At 51.7% G+C, this 16,229-nt stretch overlaps 1 protein-coding gene across 3 annotated transcripts in view; it reads right to left on the minus strand.

Annotated features, from left to right (window-relative positions):
* LOC122369072 (furin-like protease 2) overlaps positions 1-16,229 on the minus strand; it is an 84,960-nt gene that overhangs the window by 66,346 nt on the left and 2,385 nt on the right. For all 3 annotated transcript variants that reach the window (XR_006254348.1, XM_043343456.1, XM_043343457.1), the window contains exons 2-8: positions 12,830-13,002; positions 11,789-11,893; positions 10,960-11,214; positions 10,557-10,691; positions 9,364-9,523; positions 4,259-4,431; positions 1,605-1,735 (exon numbers count right to left, since the gene is read on the minus strand). Coding sequence is in view for 2 of the 3 variants with exons in the window: in XM_043343456.1 (XP_043199391.1) it covers positions 1,605-1,735; positions 4,259-4,431; positions 9,364-9,523; positions 10,557-10,691; positions 10,960-11,214; positions 11,789-11,893; positions 12,830-12,994 (1,124 nt within the window). In the remaining variant the exon portion in view is untranslated. The remainder of the gene's footprint in view (positions 1-1,604; positions 1,736-4,258; positions 4,432-9,363; positions 9,524-10,556; positions 10,692-10,959; positions 11,215-11,788; positions 11,894-12,829; positions 13,003-16,229) is intronic.

Here is a 16,229-nt window from a genome sequence, read left to right on the forward strand (position 1 = left end):
GTGATCCAGAGAGACAGGTCTCTTCCTGTTCGGCACTGGGAGTCGCAGCCACGGATTGATGAACCCGTGAGATATTCAAACCACGAGGGCAGATATTGACCGAAAAACTATACCGCATTTTAATCACCCGGCCGACTTGTGGCTTCACTGGCAGCATCCCATCCGCCTTCAGCGCTAATTGACAGATAATCAGTCATGCCTGCCCTGGCGCTGCCTGACACGAGCCCTGACTGCCCCATATGTATGCACAGGGTCGTGTGCGCGGCCGCACGGCGTGCCTCGTTGGCATTCCGTGTCAGCACGGCTGAGGCCAGCTCAGTAATGGTAGGCGTCTCCGGGGGACCCCAGCGACGGCCGCGCCGCAAAACAGCGGCACCTGCGGATCCCTGCGGCAGCAGGTACGGGCAGAGGTAACATAAATTAGCGCCCCCGATCCCGCTGTACGCTGAGCTGAGCGGAAACTGAAGATAACAGCACCCCGCGGGCCTCCTGCCGCCGCCAGCACGGGTACAGGTGACGGAACACAGCGCCCAGTGGGTCCTCACTGAACCAGGCCGCTGAGACGAGAAGCAGTTGAAGGGAACAGCCGCCAGCGGGCCTGCCGCCGACCCCGGTCCCAGAGACAGGCGGTAAATATCGCCAGACGGGCCTGCGGTTACTGACTCAGATCAATGGAGCGGGAAGGTGAAGTGGAAGATATACAGTATACACTTTGTGCTTCAGGCTGGCGCACGGCTTCTTGGATAGCTGGTATGGTAAGGTTCTTTGCTTTTACGAATCATGTATCTTTTGTTGTGGTTTACGCATATAAATATATGCATGCATCCAGGAATTCGAAACGGGCTGTGATTCACCAACAGAATGGGAGCCTTTCATGAATCGTTCCTTTTCATCCATCTACGAAGCTTTTAGAAGCCTTGAACACCTTAATACTTCGATACCTACATGCTTAAGCAGTTCTAAAGTAACTCTAGAAACTTTCATTTGACATACGGGATACGTGATTGTATGTGAAATATGGCATTAAGAAGTTGATAAAACCATAACGGAAGCATCTAGCTCAGGTCATTCGTTTGACACAAGACGATATTACCGGTTTACGTCGCAAAAGGTCGAAGTTAGAGTCACGCATTGTCAAAATGCAGTTGTTTGCGAAAACTACGGTGTTACTTTGCTTCGACTTCATTGAAATATGATGTCAACTGTCATTTAAGCATGTGCCTGGATTGGAGGCTGAGCGAGATATATGATGATGTTGCAAATTTTAATGCGAATGCTTCCAATAAATTGGGCAGCCTCAAGATGTACGCAGATATTGTTTAGGATTATCATTCATATCCGACTCCAAATTCCAGAGTTAGCAATGTCGTTATCGCGTAGAAGGAACCTGGCTGGGCCATCTGCGCATCCTACGTGCATTAGCCGGGATTGGTGCGTTGAACGGAAGCACACGCCCTACCCTAGTTTGCGCTATTCCCGAAATTATCAATCCCTGCGCGGTCGCATGTCAAGTCTCTGTAACCGCGGCCCGTGCTCAGCACATAGCCAGTACCGTCAGCCACTCCGCGAGCCCTCCTCTCCACCCTCCCGCCGATCGCACTCACCCGCCCTGCGTGGCCGAGGAGATGGACAGCGTGAAGATGCTGTTGGTGTAGCCGTCACAGTTGCAGTTGTCCACGTAGCGGCCGCCGTTACCGGAGGCCCAGACGAAGATGGAGCCCTTGCCGCCGCGGCCCTGCGGGGGACGCAGAGGGGACGTTACTGAAGGCTCAGTCCCATAAATCCAGAAGGAGAGAAAGCTACGCCGGGTAGGATAGGTGGGAGTAGGCCGGGTCGAACGCACGCCGCTCAGATTGGGACCAGTACAGTGGTGGTAAGGTCAAGAGTGCGCTGTGGTCGCAGAAATCCCAGCTGTATTGGACGACATCGAGATACAGATGTGCTTCATCTCTGGGCCGACGACAAAACCTAGAAACCCGCAGTTTACGGCAGGTTTACGGGTTTACGAGTTTACGGGGTTTATATTTGTTTACGGCAGTGATATTTCTCTTGTCAATCTACGCCCACCGTATATATTTTTTAAACCATAGATTATGAGCCTCAGACCTTAGGCAAACGTTCTATGGCAAACACCTAGGCAATATGACGCAATCCATTGCGAGGGAAATAGACCAGCTGCAGTTTAAATACACAACACTATATCAATACATATTTAAGTTACTCCCGGGTCCCGGCATCAAGGATGCTTTTCTAGCATACTTGCGGAAACTTGTCGAAACTCCAGTCGCTGAAGGATCTGAATCTATTAAAAAGTTTCAGCACCCAGTTAGCTGTTAAAGTCTAAGCAAACACTGCCAAAATATCAATGCTGTAGAGGAAAGGTGTGCACATACAGACAGGTTTGTTTGCTTGTTTGTTTGTTTTGTTGGGTTAGGTCTTTTCGGTCCAATGAGACGACCATTTCAGAGCCGGGAGGGTCCAGAGGATGATAGGAATTAGGGGGAGACATTGGTCTGGACAGGCACCCTTGTGAGTCACCGGGACTGAGCCCATCCCGAAGGACAGGTCAACCAGCCCCAAGGCACTCACTGCACCAGGCTACGGGGGTGCTCCCTCGGGAGCAGCGGTGCCGCTCCAAGGGAGCAGCCCGCATGAGTTACAGGGAGGTTAGTTGCTTATCCAGCCCGGATTTGGAGTTGCGGCGTGGAGGAGAAGTGTTTAAGTATCCTGAGGATGGAAACGACGGATGGGTTGATGGTCACAGCCTCGGTAGTAAGGTGGCTACAGGGTGGGGCAGCATAATCGGGAATAAATATCAAACGGGATTATTTGGTCATGAATTTAAAAATATAGCTCCAAGCACTATTTTAACAACATCCCATCAATCGGTCACCTTTTACCTATCCCTCATCCTATTTGACCGCCCTTCGCGTCGATGACCTTCTCAAGGCGGGTCCAAAAGCACGCGCATGCACGTGCAGCCTCCTGCTTGTCCATGATCGCCCATCAGCTTCGTACCTTGCACTGAAGACCGTTTTTACTGATGATAAGTTGTTCATTAAACTTCTACCAAAAAACGCTCCATATAAAGAATTTGGTCGGATTTAAATCGGCGGAGTTGAAGGACCAGAAGTTTTTGGTTCATCTCAGGTGGAGGTGCCCTACACAATAACATGTCGTCCTCACTGCAGTACCAGCACGGACAGAGTCCTCGTAAGACGTGATCTGGACCGTCAGTGATCCTCTCTTCCGACGACTCCACGTGAGTCTGCCAGAGTGTGGATGTATTTACCAGAGGTGCTCGTTTTATCCGGGCTCGATGAAGTAGGGTGCACCACGTGCACCTCCCTTGAAGACCACCCATAGGTCCATCACATCAACAGGATGTTTACTTTGCATGACCGCTGCAATATTCTCGATACAATCCCCTATATGGCATGCCATTCTTTTTTATCGTATTCCAGTCGGTGATAAGATTTTTGGTCGCTGAAGTTTTGAACATTGTTTCTTTTTAATATGCTCAAGAGCTTCTTCCTTATATTCAAGTGAGTCATCTTGTATGTCCTCTGCTAAGAGTTATTTTACGACGATTACGTTAACTTTTTGTCCTAAGTATCCCCACACAATCCTTATCGTCCGTGATAACACGTTGACCTGTCCAGCAACCTTTACGTGGAATGGCATTGTTTTAAACAAAATGTTCTTGTTTTACTCGTTTAACATTAGTGTCTATGGGCGCGCGCAAAGCACTTGGAGCACCGTCGAACTATTTTGCTGCTCTTTTCCAGGAAGTTGCATGCTCATGGATGTAGTCATGTCAGATGATGCACAACTTTTGGGCGTTTCATTGCCATGATATAATTTATCAAAATAATGCCATGCCTACTCATGACCAGAGCCCAAAAAGCATTCCCGATTATGCTGCCCCACCCTGTATATGCAGAGAGCTATGTGAGTGGAGGGCAAGCAGGACACACGATTCGCATGCCAGAGAACAAGTAAGCCAGGGACAGACCACATCAAGCCGGGATACAGAGCATGCGGGATGGCGAACTGTTTAGCACACAAGCTTGCAGATAGGCGGGTGCGCCTTCAGTTCACTAGAGGGCACGAGAGGCTAGTCAGCCCGGCATCAGAGCCTCTATGCGCCGTCTAATCGAGCTCAGTGGCGCCACCTGCTACACCCTCCCTCCCACACACCAGGGAGGTTCCCGGACCGCCTCCCGGGGAGTGGGGAGCGTCCTCCCGGCAGCGCTACCTTCAGCACGCCCTCGATGAAGGCGCGGCGCGCCAGCGGGCCGGGCCCGTCCACCGTCTTGCCGTCGTCCTCGGGACCCCAGCTGGCGCTGTAGACGTCGATGTAGTTCCTGCGGTAGCTGAGCGCCTTGGCCTCCACGTAGTCGTTCACCCCGCCGTCCAGCATGCGCACTCCTGAGCCGGGGGCAGGCGGTGGACGGAGTCGGTGAGGCGAGACCAGACCAGACAGACCACACCGGGAGGGACCGGACCACGGACCAGATCGGGACGGACAGACCAGACCAGACCAGACCAAATGACCATCAAGGAAGAGTAAGAAATTATAGCATATAGACCACGGACCAGAAGAGCAATGCACTAGGGTACAGAACAGACCCAAAGACGGAGACACCGTATACCCGCATGGTGACAGAGAAAAATATATGGACGGACTGAAGGGTAGCAAAGATACAGCCACGTACCGGACGATCAGAACCGGGGACCAGAGACGCCGCGCCCGCAATAAGCAGTGTAGTGCGAGGGAGAAACCCTAGACAGAAACGGGATTCGGCACTTCGATGTGAGGTGGTTCAGAAATAAGATACCCGGGCCCGCCAATCACATTCGGTGTTAACAATGATAAGAAGACATACCCAAAACCAGGCTGTCAAGATAGAATATACATAATATACTTAATGGCCATTGACGTCGAAGTAGCTAATTACACTAAACTGCTGCTGCCTTTGATCCCTCTCGGTCATTTTACCAAAGTCAACGCTAATCTCAAATCTCAATCAACTTTGGCCACCCCAATAGTCTCAATTCACAGTCAGAGTCGCCCCAGGACACGTCCAGCGACCACCGCGGAGCCATCCCGGATCTAATGACATCAGTGTGACGTCACCGAGTCCGTCCGCCGCCGTCGGTACTAGTGATATAAATTACAGAAAATCGGAATACCGATACCAAACCAAATTCTAATAAAAAACATGTGAAAATACCAAAAAAAAAAACAACTTGAGAAAACGAGGAAAATACCAACTTTTTACCAAATTGTCAGCCTCATATACATTAGTCAGGGTTCGTAATACCAACAAAATACCAAAAGCATTAGAACTGAAATACCAAATTACCAATTTGGCATCGGTTTGGTATCGGTATACCAAGAAGTTGGTATCCGATTGACATCTCTAGTCGGCACCGGGTCGGTCAGATTCGAAGCACCAGACAGCTCCGCGCAAGGGTGACTTTCCCAGCGGTTCGAGACCCAACGGGCAACGGCTCAGATATGACCGGACGGCCTTGGGCGGTACGGCGCCCACCGCAGGGAGAGGGAGGGGTGGCTGAGAGAGAGGAGGGGTGGTTTGGAGAGAGGAGCGGTGGCTGGGAGAGCGGGAAGAGGTGGCTGGGAGAGAGGAGGGGTGGTTGAGAGGAGGGGTGGCTGGGAGAGAGGAGGGGTGACTGGGAGAGCGGGAGAGGTGGCTGGGAGAGAGGGGTGGTTGTAACCGTACAGGATGTTTGCGGTGATATAAATCCCAACCAGCTGCCTCGGACCCTGGCGTCCCTATCAGATGGTGTGACTGACGGGAAGCTGAACAGTGAACAGTTCGGTATCTAGAAGCACGGGCCTCGCCGCTGTCGTCCCCCGCAATTTTTTCCCAACGCGTCTGATAGGCACTCCACGCCAAGATTACTTTATTACTCCTTTACCGAGAGTACCAATGTTTTCACACGTCGCGAAGCTCAAATCTGGGGGATCCTTTCACCCATTGACCCCATTCTCATTCAAAACCCACAAACACTTATAGTTTAAACCTAAGTCTCCGACTTTAAACAATACGGCGAAACTCAATCAACATCAACTCACATTTCCAGTTCTCAGAGCTCCCAGGACACCCAACAACAACCACACGACAAAGGCTCTCCACTAGGGTGTATCGTCGAATTTTGATTTTTTTTAATCGTCTTCACTACTAAATTTTATTGGTCCCTGGCATGCTTGAAGCCGTAGGATACCAATCAAAAAAATCTGGGACGAAAACCTAGCCTGCTGCGAGCGGTTGAACGGAAGCCTGTCGGGACGGCGCCAGGCGTTGAAGTCTCCCCGTTAGTTACGCGCACACTAGCACCACGCGGCGGCTGGCGCCGTGCCGCCGCGTTCCCGGTCAGCCGTGTTTTAGCGTTCACTGACGGGTCGAGGTGATTATTCTAAGCTTTCCTAAGAAGCTTTCTGCCCCGCAGCTCATTATTGAGCAAGAATATCGCACAAACTGCATAGAACATTGACATGCAGGTCGTCGGCACATATGGAGAAGGGGATGTTTTGGTTAATGTCTCCTTTCATAGGAAGAGATTGTGGAAGAACAACACATTTCTCTTGGAAATAACTCATCCTCCTTCTTCCTACGTGCCTGCTTTAGTAATCGAAGTACCCCTATTGACTCTACGTTCTTGATTCGGCTGTCGATTTTATGCATGGAATTCCGCTATATTATATTTTCTCGCTCAATGTCCCCTGAGCTATATTGAGGCGTCACGGGACAGCAATGCTCAGCACACAACTGCAGAGAAAAAGTCAATGTGGTCATGCGTTTTGTATGCCAAAATGTGTGAGCCTTGGCGTGTACCAGCAGCCGTTTTCACCATTGTAATTTTCACGACTTTATCTTTATAAGGATGCAATTGCCCACTTCCCAGTTCCCAGACTGGGTTTGGAGATATAGTTTTACAGAAACATTTAGGAATGTCTGTAATGTAAGTTAAAAGCTAATACCGAAAGGAGTCCACATATTTTCGAATTTCCTGTTTGCTGTATTGCTTAGTAAATGCCAGACGTCATGATGGCATGGTTGCGATTGATGGTATGCCGGATGGCCAGGGTACGAACTCACGGTAAGTCAGCTTGGCCGGCAGGCATCAACAGGCACAATAGTCTTACACTGATATCGTCACCCTCAGTTATTCGTCACCATTCAGCAACAAGCCCAGAGCTTCGGGCTTTGAACCGTAAGGTACAGGTGTAGGAGCAAGACATTGCGCCGATTCGAAGGGCTGGAAGGGCAGCATCGCGGGGGCTGGAATGCGCCTGAGCGGCTGAGACCATCCCATTGGGACGGGGGTGTTCTGGGTGCACTCAGCCGCTCATGCTGGGAAATGCATCCAATGGAGCTCTCCATTCGAATGATTAGGGTGACCTTTAGTCTAGAACAAGGAAGGATGACTGTTGGCTGGTCCCGAGGATAGATACAAAGGACAGGTAATGACATCATATAATGAATCGAAGACGGCCCCGGCCCGATCCTCTGATAGAGGTTCATCAACACGTATCTCGTTGTGGACCATTTCGTTTTCCTCCACCGTGGTTTTTGCACCGACCTCAACGGGTTGGAAGATTACGATGTTCAGAAACCATTAAGGTCGTAATTGTATATTCGTTGAGTTAGGTTAGCCTTTCCATTCCATGAAGACTACTTTATAATTATTGGATGATAGGATGAGGTTTTCACTGTGTTGAACCTGTCCTACCTGCTCAGTGAACGAATATACAACGAATATACAATTACGATCTTTATGGTTTCTGAACATCGTTACCTTCCAACCGGTTCAGGTCGGTGCAAAAACTACGGTGGAGGAAAACGAAATGGTCCACAACGAGATACGTGTTGATGAACCTCTATCAGAGGATCGGGCCGGGGCCGTCTTCGATTCATTATATGATGTCATTACCTGTCCTTTGTATCTATCCTCGGGACCAGCCAACAGTCATCCTTCCTTGTTCTAGACTAAAGGTCACCCTAATCATTCGAATGGAGAGCTCCATTGGATGCATTTCCCAGCATGAGCGGCTGAGTGCACCCAGAACACCCCCGTCCCAATGGGATGGTCTCAGCCGCTCAGGCGCATTCCAGCCCCCGCGATGCTGCCCTTCCAGCCCTTCGAATCGGCGCAATGTCTTGCTCCTACACCTGTACCTTACGGTTCAAAGCCCGAAGCTCTGGGCTTGTTGCTGAATGGTGACGAATAACTGAGGGTGACGATATCAGTGTAAGACTATTGTGCCTGTTGATGCCTGCCGGCCAAGCTGACTTACCGTGAGTTCGTACCCTGGCCATCCGGCATACCATCAATCGCAGCCATGCCATCATGACGTCTGGCATTTACTAAGCAATACAGCAAACAGGAAATTCGAAAATATGTGCATTCCTTTCGGTATTAGCTTTTAACTTACATTACAGACATTCCTAAATGTTTCTGTAAAACTATATCTCCAAACCCAGTCTGGGAACTAGGAAGTGGGGAATTGCATCCTTATAAAGATAAAGTCGAGAAAATTACAATGGTGACAACGGCTGCTGGTACACACCAAGGCTCACACATTTTGGCATACAAAACGCATGGCCACATTGACTTTTTCTCTGCGGTTGTATGCTGAGCATTGCTGTCCCGTGACGCCTCAATATAGCTCAGGGGACATTGAGCGAGAAAATATAATATAGCGGAATTCCATGCATAAAATCCACAGCCGAATCAAGAACGTAGAGTCAATAGGGGTACTTCGATTACTAAAGCAGGCACGTAGGAAGAAGGAGGATGAGTTATTTCCAAGAGAAATGTGTTGTTCTTCCACAATCTCTTCCTATGAAAGGAGACATTAACCAAAACATCCCCTTCTCCATATGTGCCGACAACCTGCATGTCAATGTTCTATGCAGTTTGTGCGATATTCTTGCTCAATAATGAGCTGCGGGGCAGAAAGCTTCTTAGGAAAGCTTAGAATAATCACCTCGACCCGTCAGTGAACGCTAAAACACGGCTGACCGGGAACGCGGCGGCACGGCGCCAGCCGCCGCGTGGTGCTAGTGTGCGCGTAACTAACGGGGAGACTTCAACGCCTGGCGCCGTCCCGACAGGCTTCCGTTCAACCGCTCGCAGCAGGCTAGGTTTTCGTCCCAGATTTTTTTGATTGGTATCCTACGGCTTCAAACATGCCAGGGACCAATAAAATTTAGTAGTGAAGACGATTAAAAAAAATCAAAATTCGACGATACACCCTACTCTCCACCCAAGTCACGCCCGTAACGTCTATCAGCCCCCCCCCCCCCCCACTGACGCAGCCGCGTCTCTAACCTCCGATGCTGGCGTTGGGTGCCACTCCGACGCCGCAGTACTGGTTGCCGGCGATGGCGGCCACTTCGCCGGCGCAGCGCGTGCCGTGCCGGTTGAAGCCATCGTCGCGCGGTGTCGGGTCGTCGTCGTCGTCGTTGATGTCGAGGGACGCCCTGCCGTCCTGTGGGGGGGGGGGGGGAGAGGTCAGCCAGGCGGCCGAGCGACCACTGTGCGGTCAGTGAGGAAGCGCAGCATGTGGCACATATGATGAAATCGGAAACCATGTCTGCGGTTGGAGAGCGGTCTGTGTGTTGTTGACGCAAAGTCGAGAACGAGCAATCTGCGGGTGAGGTTTACTAGACATTGATCGATTCCATATGTCACTGAACAGCGTTCCTACAGGCATATGGTCAAACTAGGAAATATTATGATAAATGCAAAACTACGCATTTAGTTGTGCGCAGTGGGGTCCCGGTCCACCTCCTCCTATAATGTTCTGTACATACCTCCAAACGACCCCCTACCGACCCATACGACCCTGTCCCGTCCCACAGACCGCGGTACCCGGGGCAGTCGGTAAGCCACCCCCGTGACCCAGTATTGCCCAGCTGATTGGATTTCGTTGTCGGCTGTACCCCCTCCCCGCACCGCAGTAAAACCCTGCACAATCACAGTAGGTCGCCAAGGGCAGGCTAGTCTGATACTTCAATCAAATTAACAGCCGAGTTAAATCACCCCTCACAGCATAAATACACAGGATGAGGACATCTAATCACAACTACATCCTATTCAGAACATTCTGACGAATTTATGGCAATTACAGCTCTGTGGCCTGTAAACCACACCACCCGAAACTCTGACATCTCTGTGAGCTCTACACGTCTGGCTGCCTGTCGCTGGCGGCCAGAGGGCGGTTGGAGGGACTGCTGCTTAGTAGTGGTTGTAGAAGCTAGTCACATCGACATTCCACCCTCGACGCCGGGAGTAAAGAGCAGTTTTTGCATCGTTTCCCTTGGGACTGAACTCACAGTGAACTCGCGGTCCAAGTTTGTGATTGCAGCTGAAATCAATGCAGCTTCAGTAAAAACGTAAAAAAGTGCACTGCAAACGTACGATTGCTCCCAGTTAAGGCATCATGTGATGAGAAAGCTGCCATATAAGTAACGCTAGACCGTATTCGTTGCTCAGAGCGGTCTGCAGCCGCGGCGACTCACGTAGTTTGCGGCCAGGTCCGGGTGGTTGGGCTGGATGCCGTCGTCCAGGATGGAGACGACCACGCCCTGGCCGCGGTAGCCCTGCTGCCAGGCGGGCAGCACGTTCATGTCGCTGCCGTCCCGGGCGCCGCCGTTCTAACGGCACAGAGCAGACACACCTCGGTCAGGGGAAATGAAGCGGTCAGGAGGAGATGCAGCGCGGTCGGAGGAGAAATAGAGCGGTCAGATAGAAGATAGATACAATTAGAAGATGAAGAAGAGATGCTCAATGATTGCTGGCAAGATATAAAAAAATATGTCCATCAAAAGCATAGATGTGCAATCAGGATAACGATTAGAACTGCAAAGCATTAGTAACACAAGACCACAGCAGTGTTTGGAACACCACCCCAGCTGCACTAACCAGGTACCACTGCTCCTTGAACAGCGGGTCGGGCCAGTAGTCGGCCGCCGTGCTGCGCCGGAACTCCGTCTGAGGCGGCGGCTCCTGATTGGCCGGCGGAGGATCCTCCTTCAGGGTGGCGCGCCGCAGCGGCCCGGCCGCCGAGGGCCCCGAGTCTGAGATCTCGTTCAGCAGCTCCTCAGTCAGCCCACCGCCGTCACCGGCGCCGTCCCGCTTCCGGCGCGTTTTGTAGTATTGCTGGTCCGCCCATAGTATCTGAGCACGTAGAAGAAAGTGAGGGTCGCTGCCAGTGCGATCTACCACCAACGGGGATATTGCATATTGTACGATCATTTCAGCGGCTCTGATATAGCATACCACGCGACATACCGCAAGCAAACAAAGCCGGCAATAAAACGCGCTCAGATGACGGCAAAAGAGTCAGCTGCAATGCAAACGGCCTAGTGTGGAAAGCAGCGGCTGCTAACGTTCTACGTTAGAACAGCAATTAGTCGCCATTCAACCACAAAACGCAACACGCAACTTTGACCAAAGACGAAGCAATCCATGGCGATACATGTTGCAGAAGAGCAACGGAAGAAAGACTGTGTGTATAACTATACTCGCACTCACATCACTGCCAGTTTTGTGTCTAGCCCTATTTAATTCAACCATAAACCGCTATATTCTGCCCCCTCCCTCGGCCTCCGACCGAGACTCACTCCAGACTTACCACGCCTCCCTCAGACTTCTCACCGCAGCCTCCCAGCACCACACCGGAGCCCCTCTCCCCGAGCTCCTCACCTCTCCCTGCACCGCACCGGAGCCCCTCTCCCCCGGCTCTCCTCACCTCGTCTGTCTCCCGGAGCCGGTCGGTGTGGTGCTGGGAGTGCTGTGTGGAGCGTTTGTGCACCGTGTGACACTCAAACAGGTAGTGGTCCGTCAGGTCGCCGATCTGAGAAATAGAGGGCAGGAAGAGAGGGGAAGTCACAACACGGTCAAGGTCACGGCTAGGGAGTACCACGACTCCGGCGTAGTTGATTGAAGGATCACTAAGTTGACCATGACTAGGGCTGAAGGTTAGGCTGAAGTTGACTGAAACGGTAACACGCTGCAGAGTCTGCGCTAGACGGACAGACACGAGCAGCCTTTGTCGAACAACGTCCCGTGCTAATAATATTCATGCCAGAGTATTGCCTTGCAAGTAAGCCAGCGATGAAATTTTATGGTATTGGCAATCGCAAAAGTCACGCAAGTAAGGTGTAATGACGGGGTCCTTTGCAACTGGCATTTGTATGCAGCTAGCGGTTCTCGAAGTGAGCCCCACGAGGAAAATGCCCGCATGTCAGCAGGTAGCGACTCTAATCAATAAATCAGTTGTAACGCAACTTGCATTACAAACCATATAGAGTGTAACGATTTGCTGCGATCGTCGGTCATCAAAATGACACCGTGCTTAGTAAGAACAAAACAAAGATATTGCAATCGCACTAAACACTAAAAACACTGTTTTCAAGCAGCCTAACAAGGTATGATTCCGTACTAAGCTGCCAGCGCCACAGCTGGCCTAGGAAAGTTGCTCCCAGAGGCCAAATGGCTCGAGTGACGGGAGAAAATACTTGAGCGGGGCTGCAGAGCGGCAGAAAAGGCAGAGTCGAAACTCTCCAGATCACCGCCGTATCATATTTCTCGGAATGCCAGTCCGACTGGAAATCCAGGAGCACAACGAACTCCACAGAGAGGCCGCGTGAGGCGAGCACAGGGGTCATTGTGTTTGGTTAAGTATACAGTATACACAGTCGTAATCATTACCATTTCCGCGCAGACTTAATCCACTGATTTAACTAATACATTACCTATCTAGAGTTCCCCCGTCCCGTCCGTTTCGTACCGAGTCGACCAGGGAGCAGCCGTGTTTGGCGGCGGCTCGTGCGGCGCGCTCCCGACCGCCGGCCACCACCACGGCGAATTGGTTGGTGTACTCCACGGCGGTCACGGCCGCCACGCCCGCCAGCACGACCAGCACGGCCCAGCCGCCGCCGCCGCCGCCGCGCATCGCTACGTCTGAAAAGACACCGGTGGGTTAGGAGGGCTGACGTCTAGAATGAGGTGAATTAAGTGTTGTGTTAGGTGAACTGCAAAATGCACATTGGTTAGCAGGAGTCATACCGAGTTAAGCTGATTTGAAAATGAGCAAACGTGCCAATCGTTTCTGGTTGCACCAAAAAGGAGTTACAGCCGATAAAACTGAAAACACCGCAATATGTTTGCCCAGACACTTGTATTCCGATACAAATATGTAGGATACTGACTTGCCTGAGGGATAACTTCACACCAGTTTGTTAAAAAAAAAAAAAATACTGGACCAAAGAATCAGGACATATCGACCCAACGATCACAACGCTTTTAATTCCTCACCACCCCATTACCCCAGTCTCAGTGTACGAAATCGGGGACTACCGGCACCGCCACCAACAGCGTCAACAATCACAATAACAACCGCGTCATCGAGCGCGTCACCGTCGTCATCACCGCGGTATAAACAGGGGCTGCAGCGCGGCGCACGCGGCCACTCTCCGTCTGATGACACCCGACCCTCCACAGACGCACAGACTGGCGGGCGGCACGGCGGAGACTGCGCACTCGAAAAAGCCGTGTTTATGCTGAACTCTGGCCACCGCTCGTCATGGCTTCATCGCCCCAAACCTGCCACGTCATGGAACAGCCTACTGACTGAGGGGTATGCGATTGGTCACCGAATTGCGATCACACTGCTCCGAACTGGTCGGAGGCGGAGCTGGACTACCCACTGTCAGCGTTCAGTCCGCTGAAACTGACAGGTGTGAATGGAAGCCGGGGGTAGTTCTAGAAATCCGCTTATCTTTAGAAGAAGAGCTGAGCGACGTCACTAATGTATCACCAAGACAGCCTAGGAGCGTGAAACATGTGGACAGTGTGCACTTGTACAGGAATAGAACTGTCACCGAGAGCCAAACGGCATCCAAGAAAGATTGTTCCACAGAGTCCAAAGGACCTAAAAGGCAATATTTAAACACGACATTCCCTCGCTGATGGCCCGCTGTGGCAGACAATCTTACAGAGCCATGGTGTGAGGGAGTGGGAACCGAGAGCCGTCCGGCTATGGGCCGCAGCCTGTCTGTGGCATTAGCTCTCGCTGGCAGCGCACCGAGTGGCGACGGGCGGGGGCGGCGCCTGGTGACCCGCCGGTCATCGATCGGCCTCTGGGAGCTGGTCACCAGCCGGCATGTCACACCAGACACCGAGGTAGTATACTAGCTGAGCACCCCGCACACCGACCCGACTGGGGCTATGTGTGTGTATGGGGGGGGGGGGGCTGCGAAGGCAACACGCAGCAATCACCGCAGACCTGGACGGACTCATGGGAACGACTGTGCGCGGTAGCACACAGTAGCATACAGCAGACACCACTGGTCTCGGACGGACCACGTATGAAGGTGTGTGCAGTAGCACGCGGTATATCACAGCGGGCCACCACGCCGTGTTGCCGTGACCAGCGGCTGTGGGGCACGACACGCCGTGGGGCACGACACAGAGACCACCGGAGGCACTCCACTGGGGCAGCGCAGCGGCCGGGGGCACTCTACTGGGGCCAGAGAGGCAGTCGGCGGCAGTACATACTCAATACAGACTGTGGCGCACCATTAGGAGGAAATGGGCCCCAGCCCGGCGGAGATTGCGCAGTTAGGCGCCCCTCCTAACCGCCCCCTCCCCGCGAACCCGACTGTACCAGGATCCGCACTGGTCTGTCGCTAACACGTCAGTGGGATGGTGTATTTTCGCTCTATCAACATGCCAATCAGCTTTACAATCAACAAAATGAGGTAGGTCGCTGAACTTACCAGAGGCCCAATTATGTACATACTTTCCTATTAATGACATACGATTCACGATGTCCCATCAGGCCGTAAGGAGGCATGAATTCGACTTTTTAGACGGAGCGAACCTTGACAAGATAGCGCCGTATTTTCCACTGTCCGTTTTTCCCTCTCCCCCCCCCTCTTCTCCGTCCCTGCTCTACAGCCTACGGCGCCAGCCGGTCGCCCCGTCCGAACATCCCAGCCCATTTCATCGCCGCCACCGCCCCAGGGCTGCTAAATGGAAACGTCGCCTCCGCGTGAGTCCGGCCTTCCAGCCCGTCACGCTCATTTTACCGGGGGAACACATGGAGCGGAAAAGCGGAAGCTGTTCCGCACAAAAAGATCATGAAGTGCAGTCCACAGAAAACTTTAAAAAGAAAATCGACCCACAGAGGACAGCAGACCGCCGAACGAGCAGAGTACGTACGTCACATATATGATGTCAAGAGTCCGCAAATTCTAAGAAACAAGCGTCAGTTCATGCATTGTCCGAGAAATGACAACTGGCAACGGGCTCTGCAGTAAAAGCTTCCTTTGTTGAATGCTTCGAAGATCAGGCGCATATGCACTTTTGGTCGCTGCCACATTCGACCGAGCAACGCCACCAATTGAACCCAGGGTGGTCGGCCACTTTTCGGCAGAGACATCAGCCACACCCATCGAGCCCAAGGCTTCGAGTGAGCGTCTGGCGTCGGTGAACTATTCAGCAGCGGTCGGAGCCGAGCCAGTCAGTGACGGACCGACAGGTACCCGGGACATCACCGTTTCTCAAACGTCCGATTGCTGACCAGAAATGTAAAAAAGAGGCCCCTTACTGGTTCCAAACGGATCCAGGGTGTTCTATTATCTTTTTCTACGAAAATAAGAATGTGAAGCATACAAATACGTATTCAGCACTCAGCAGGGCAGCAGAGTCAATGAATTTTCAGCGACCCCGACAACTCCGGTTCCCAAAAATCGGCTCCAACTGAGATGTCTGCTTTTATGCTCAAAACACTTTTCAAGAAGAGAAATATGGCCATAAGCTTATAAAACACGGTTCTTAAAGTATGTAAACAAATCTGACATTTTCCAGCAAACAGAAATCCAGCATGAAGCTGGGCCATACAGTGCCAACTCTGACCCCAGGCCACAGAACTGTCGAGTCCGACTGACTCTGACTCCGATTCTGTAGACCTGATATTTACCTTTAGTGTTGCACTTGGTTGGTGTAAAATCCAGCCATTTTCAGTCTATCCATAATTTTCTCTCTGGGAAAAAGACCAAGACTACGAGAGCCAATTGAAGTGAGAAACTGGCATAAGCCACGAGGTAGGTATAGGTGTATGAACAATGTTAATATAGGGAATGCCATTTATGCCAGATGAGCGAGCGAGACAAGTGTTTTGTAGA

This window comes from Amphibalanus amphitrite, unplaced genomic scaffold (assembly GCF_019059575.1).
Source record: "Amphibalanus amphitrite isolate SeventyFive unplaced genomic scaffold, NRLGWU_Aamphi_draft 001004F_arrow, whole genome shotgun sequence".
In the NCBI taxonomy this organism is placed as follows: Eukaryota; Metazoa; Arthropoda; class Thecostraca; order Balanomorpha; family Balanidae; genus Amphibalanus; species Amphibalanus amphitrite.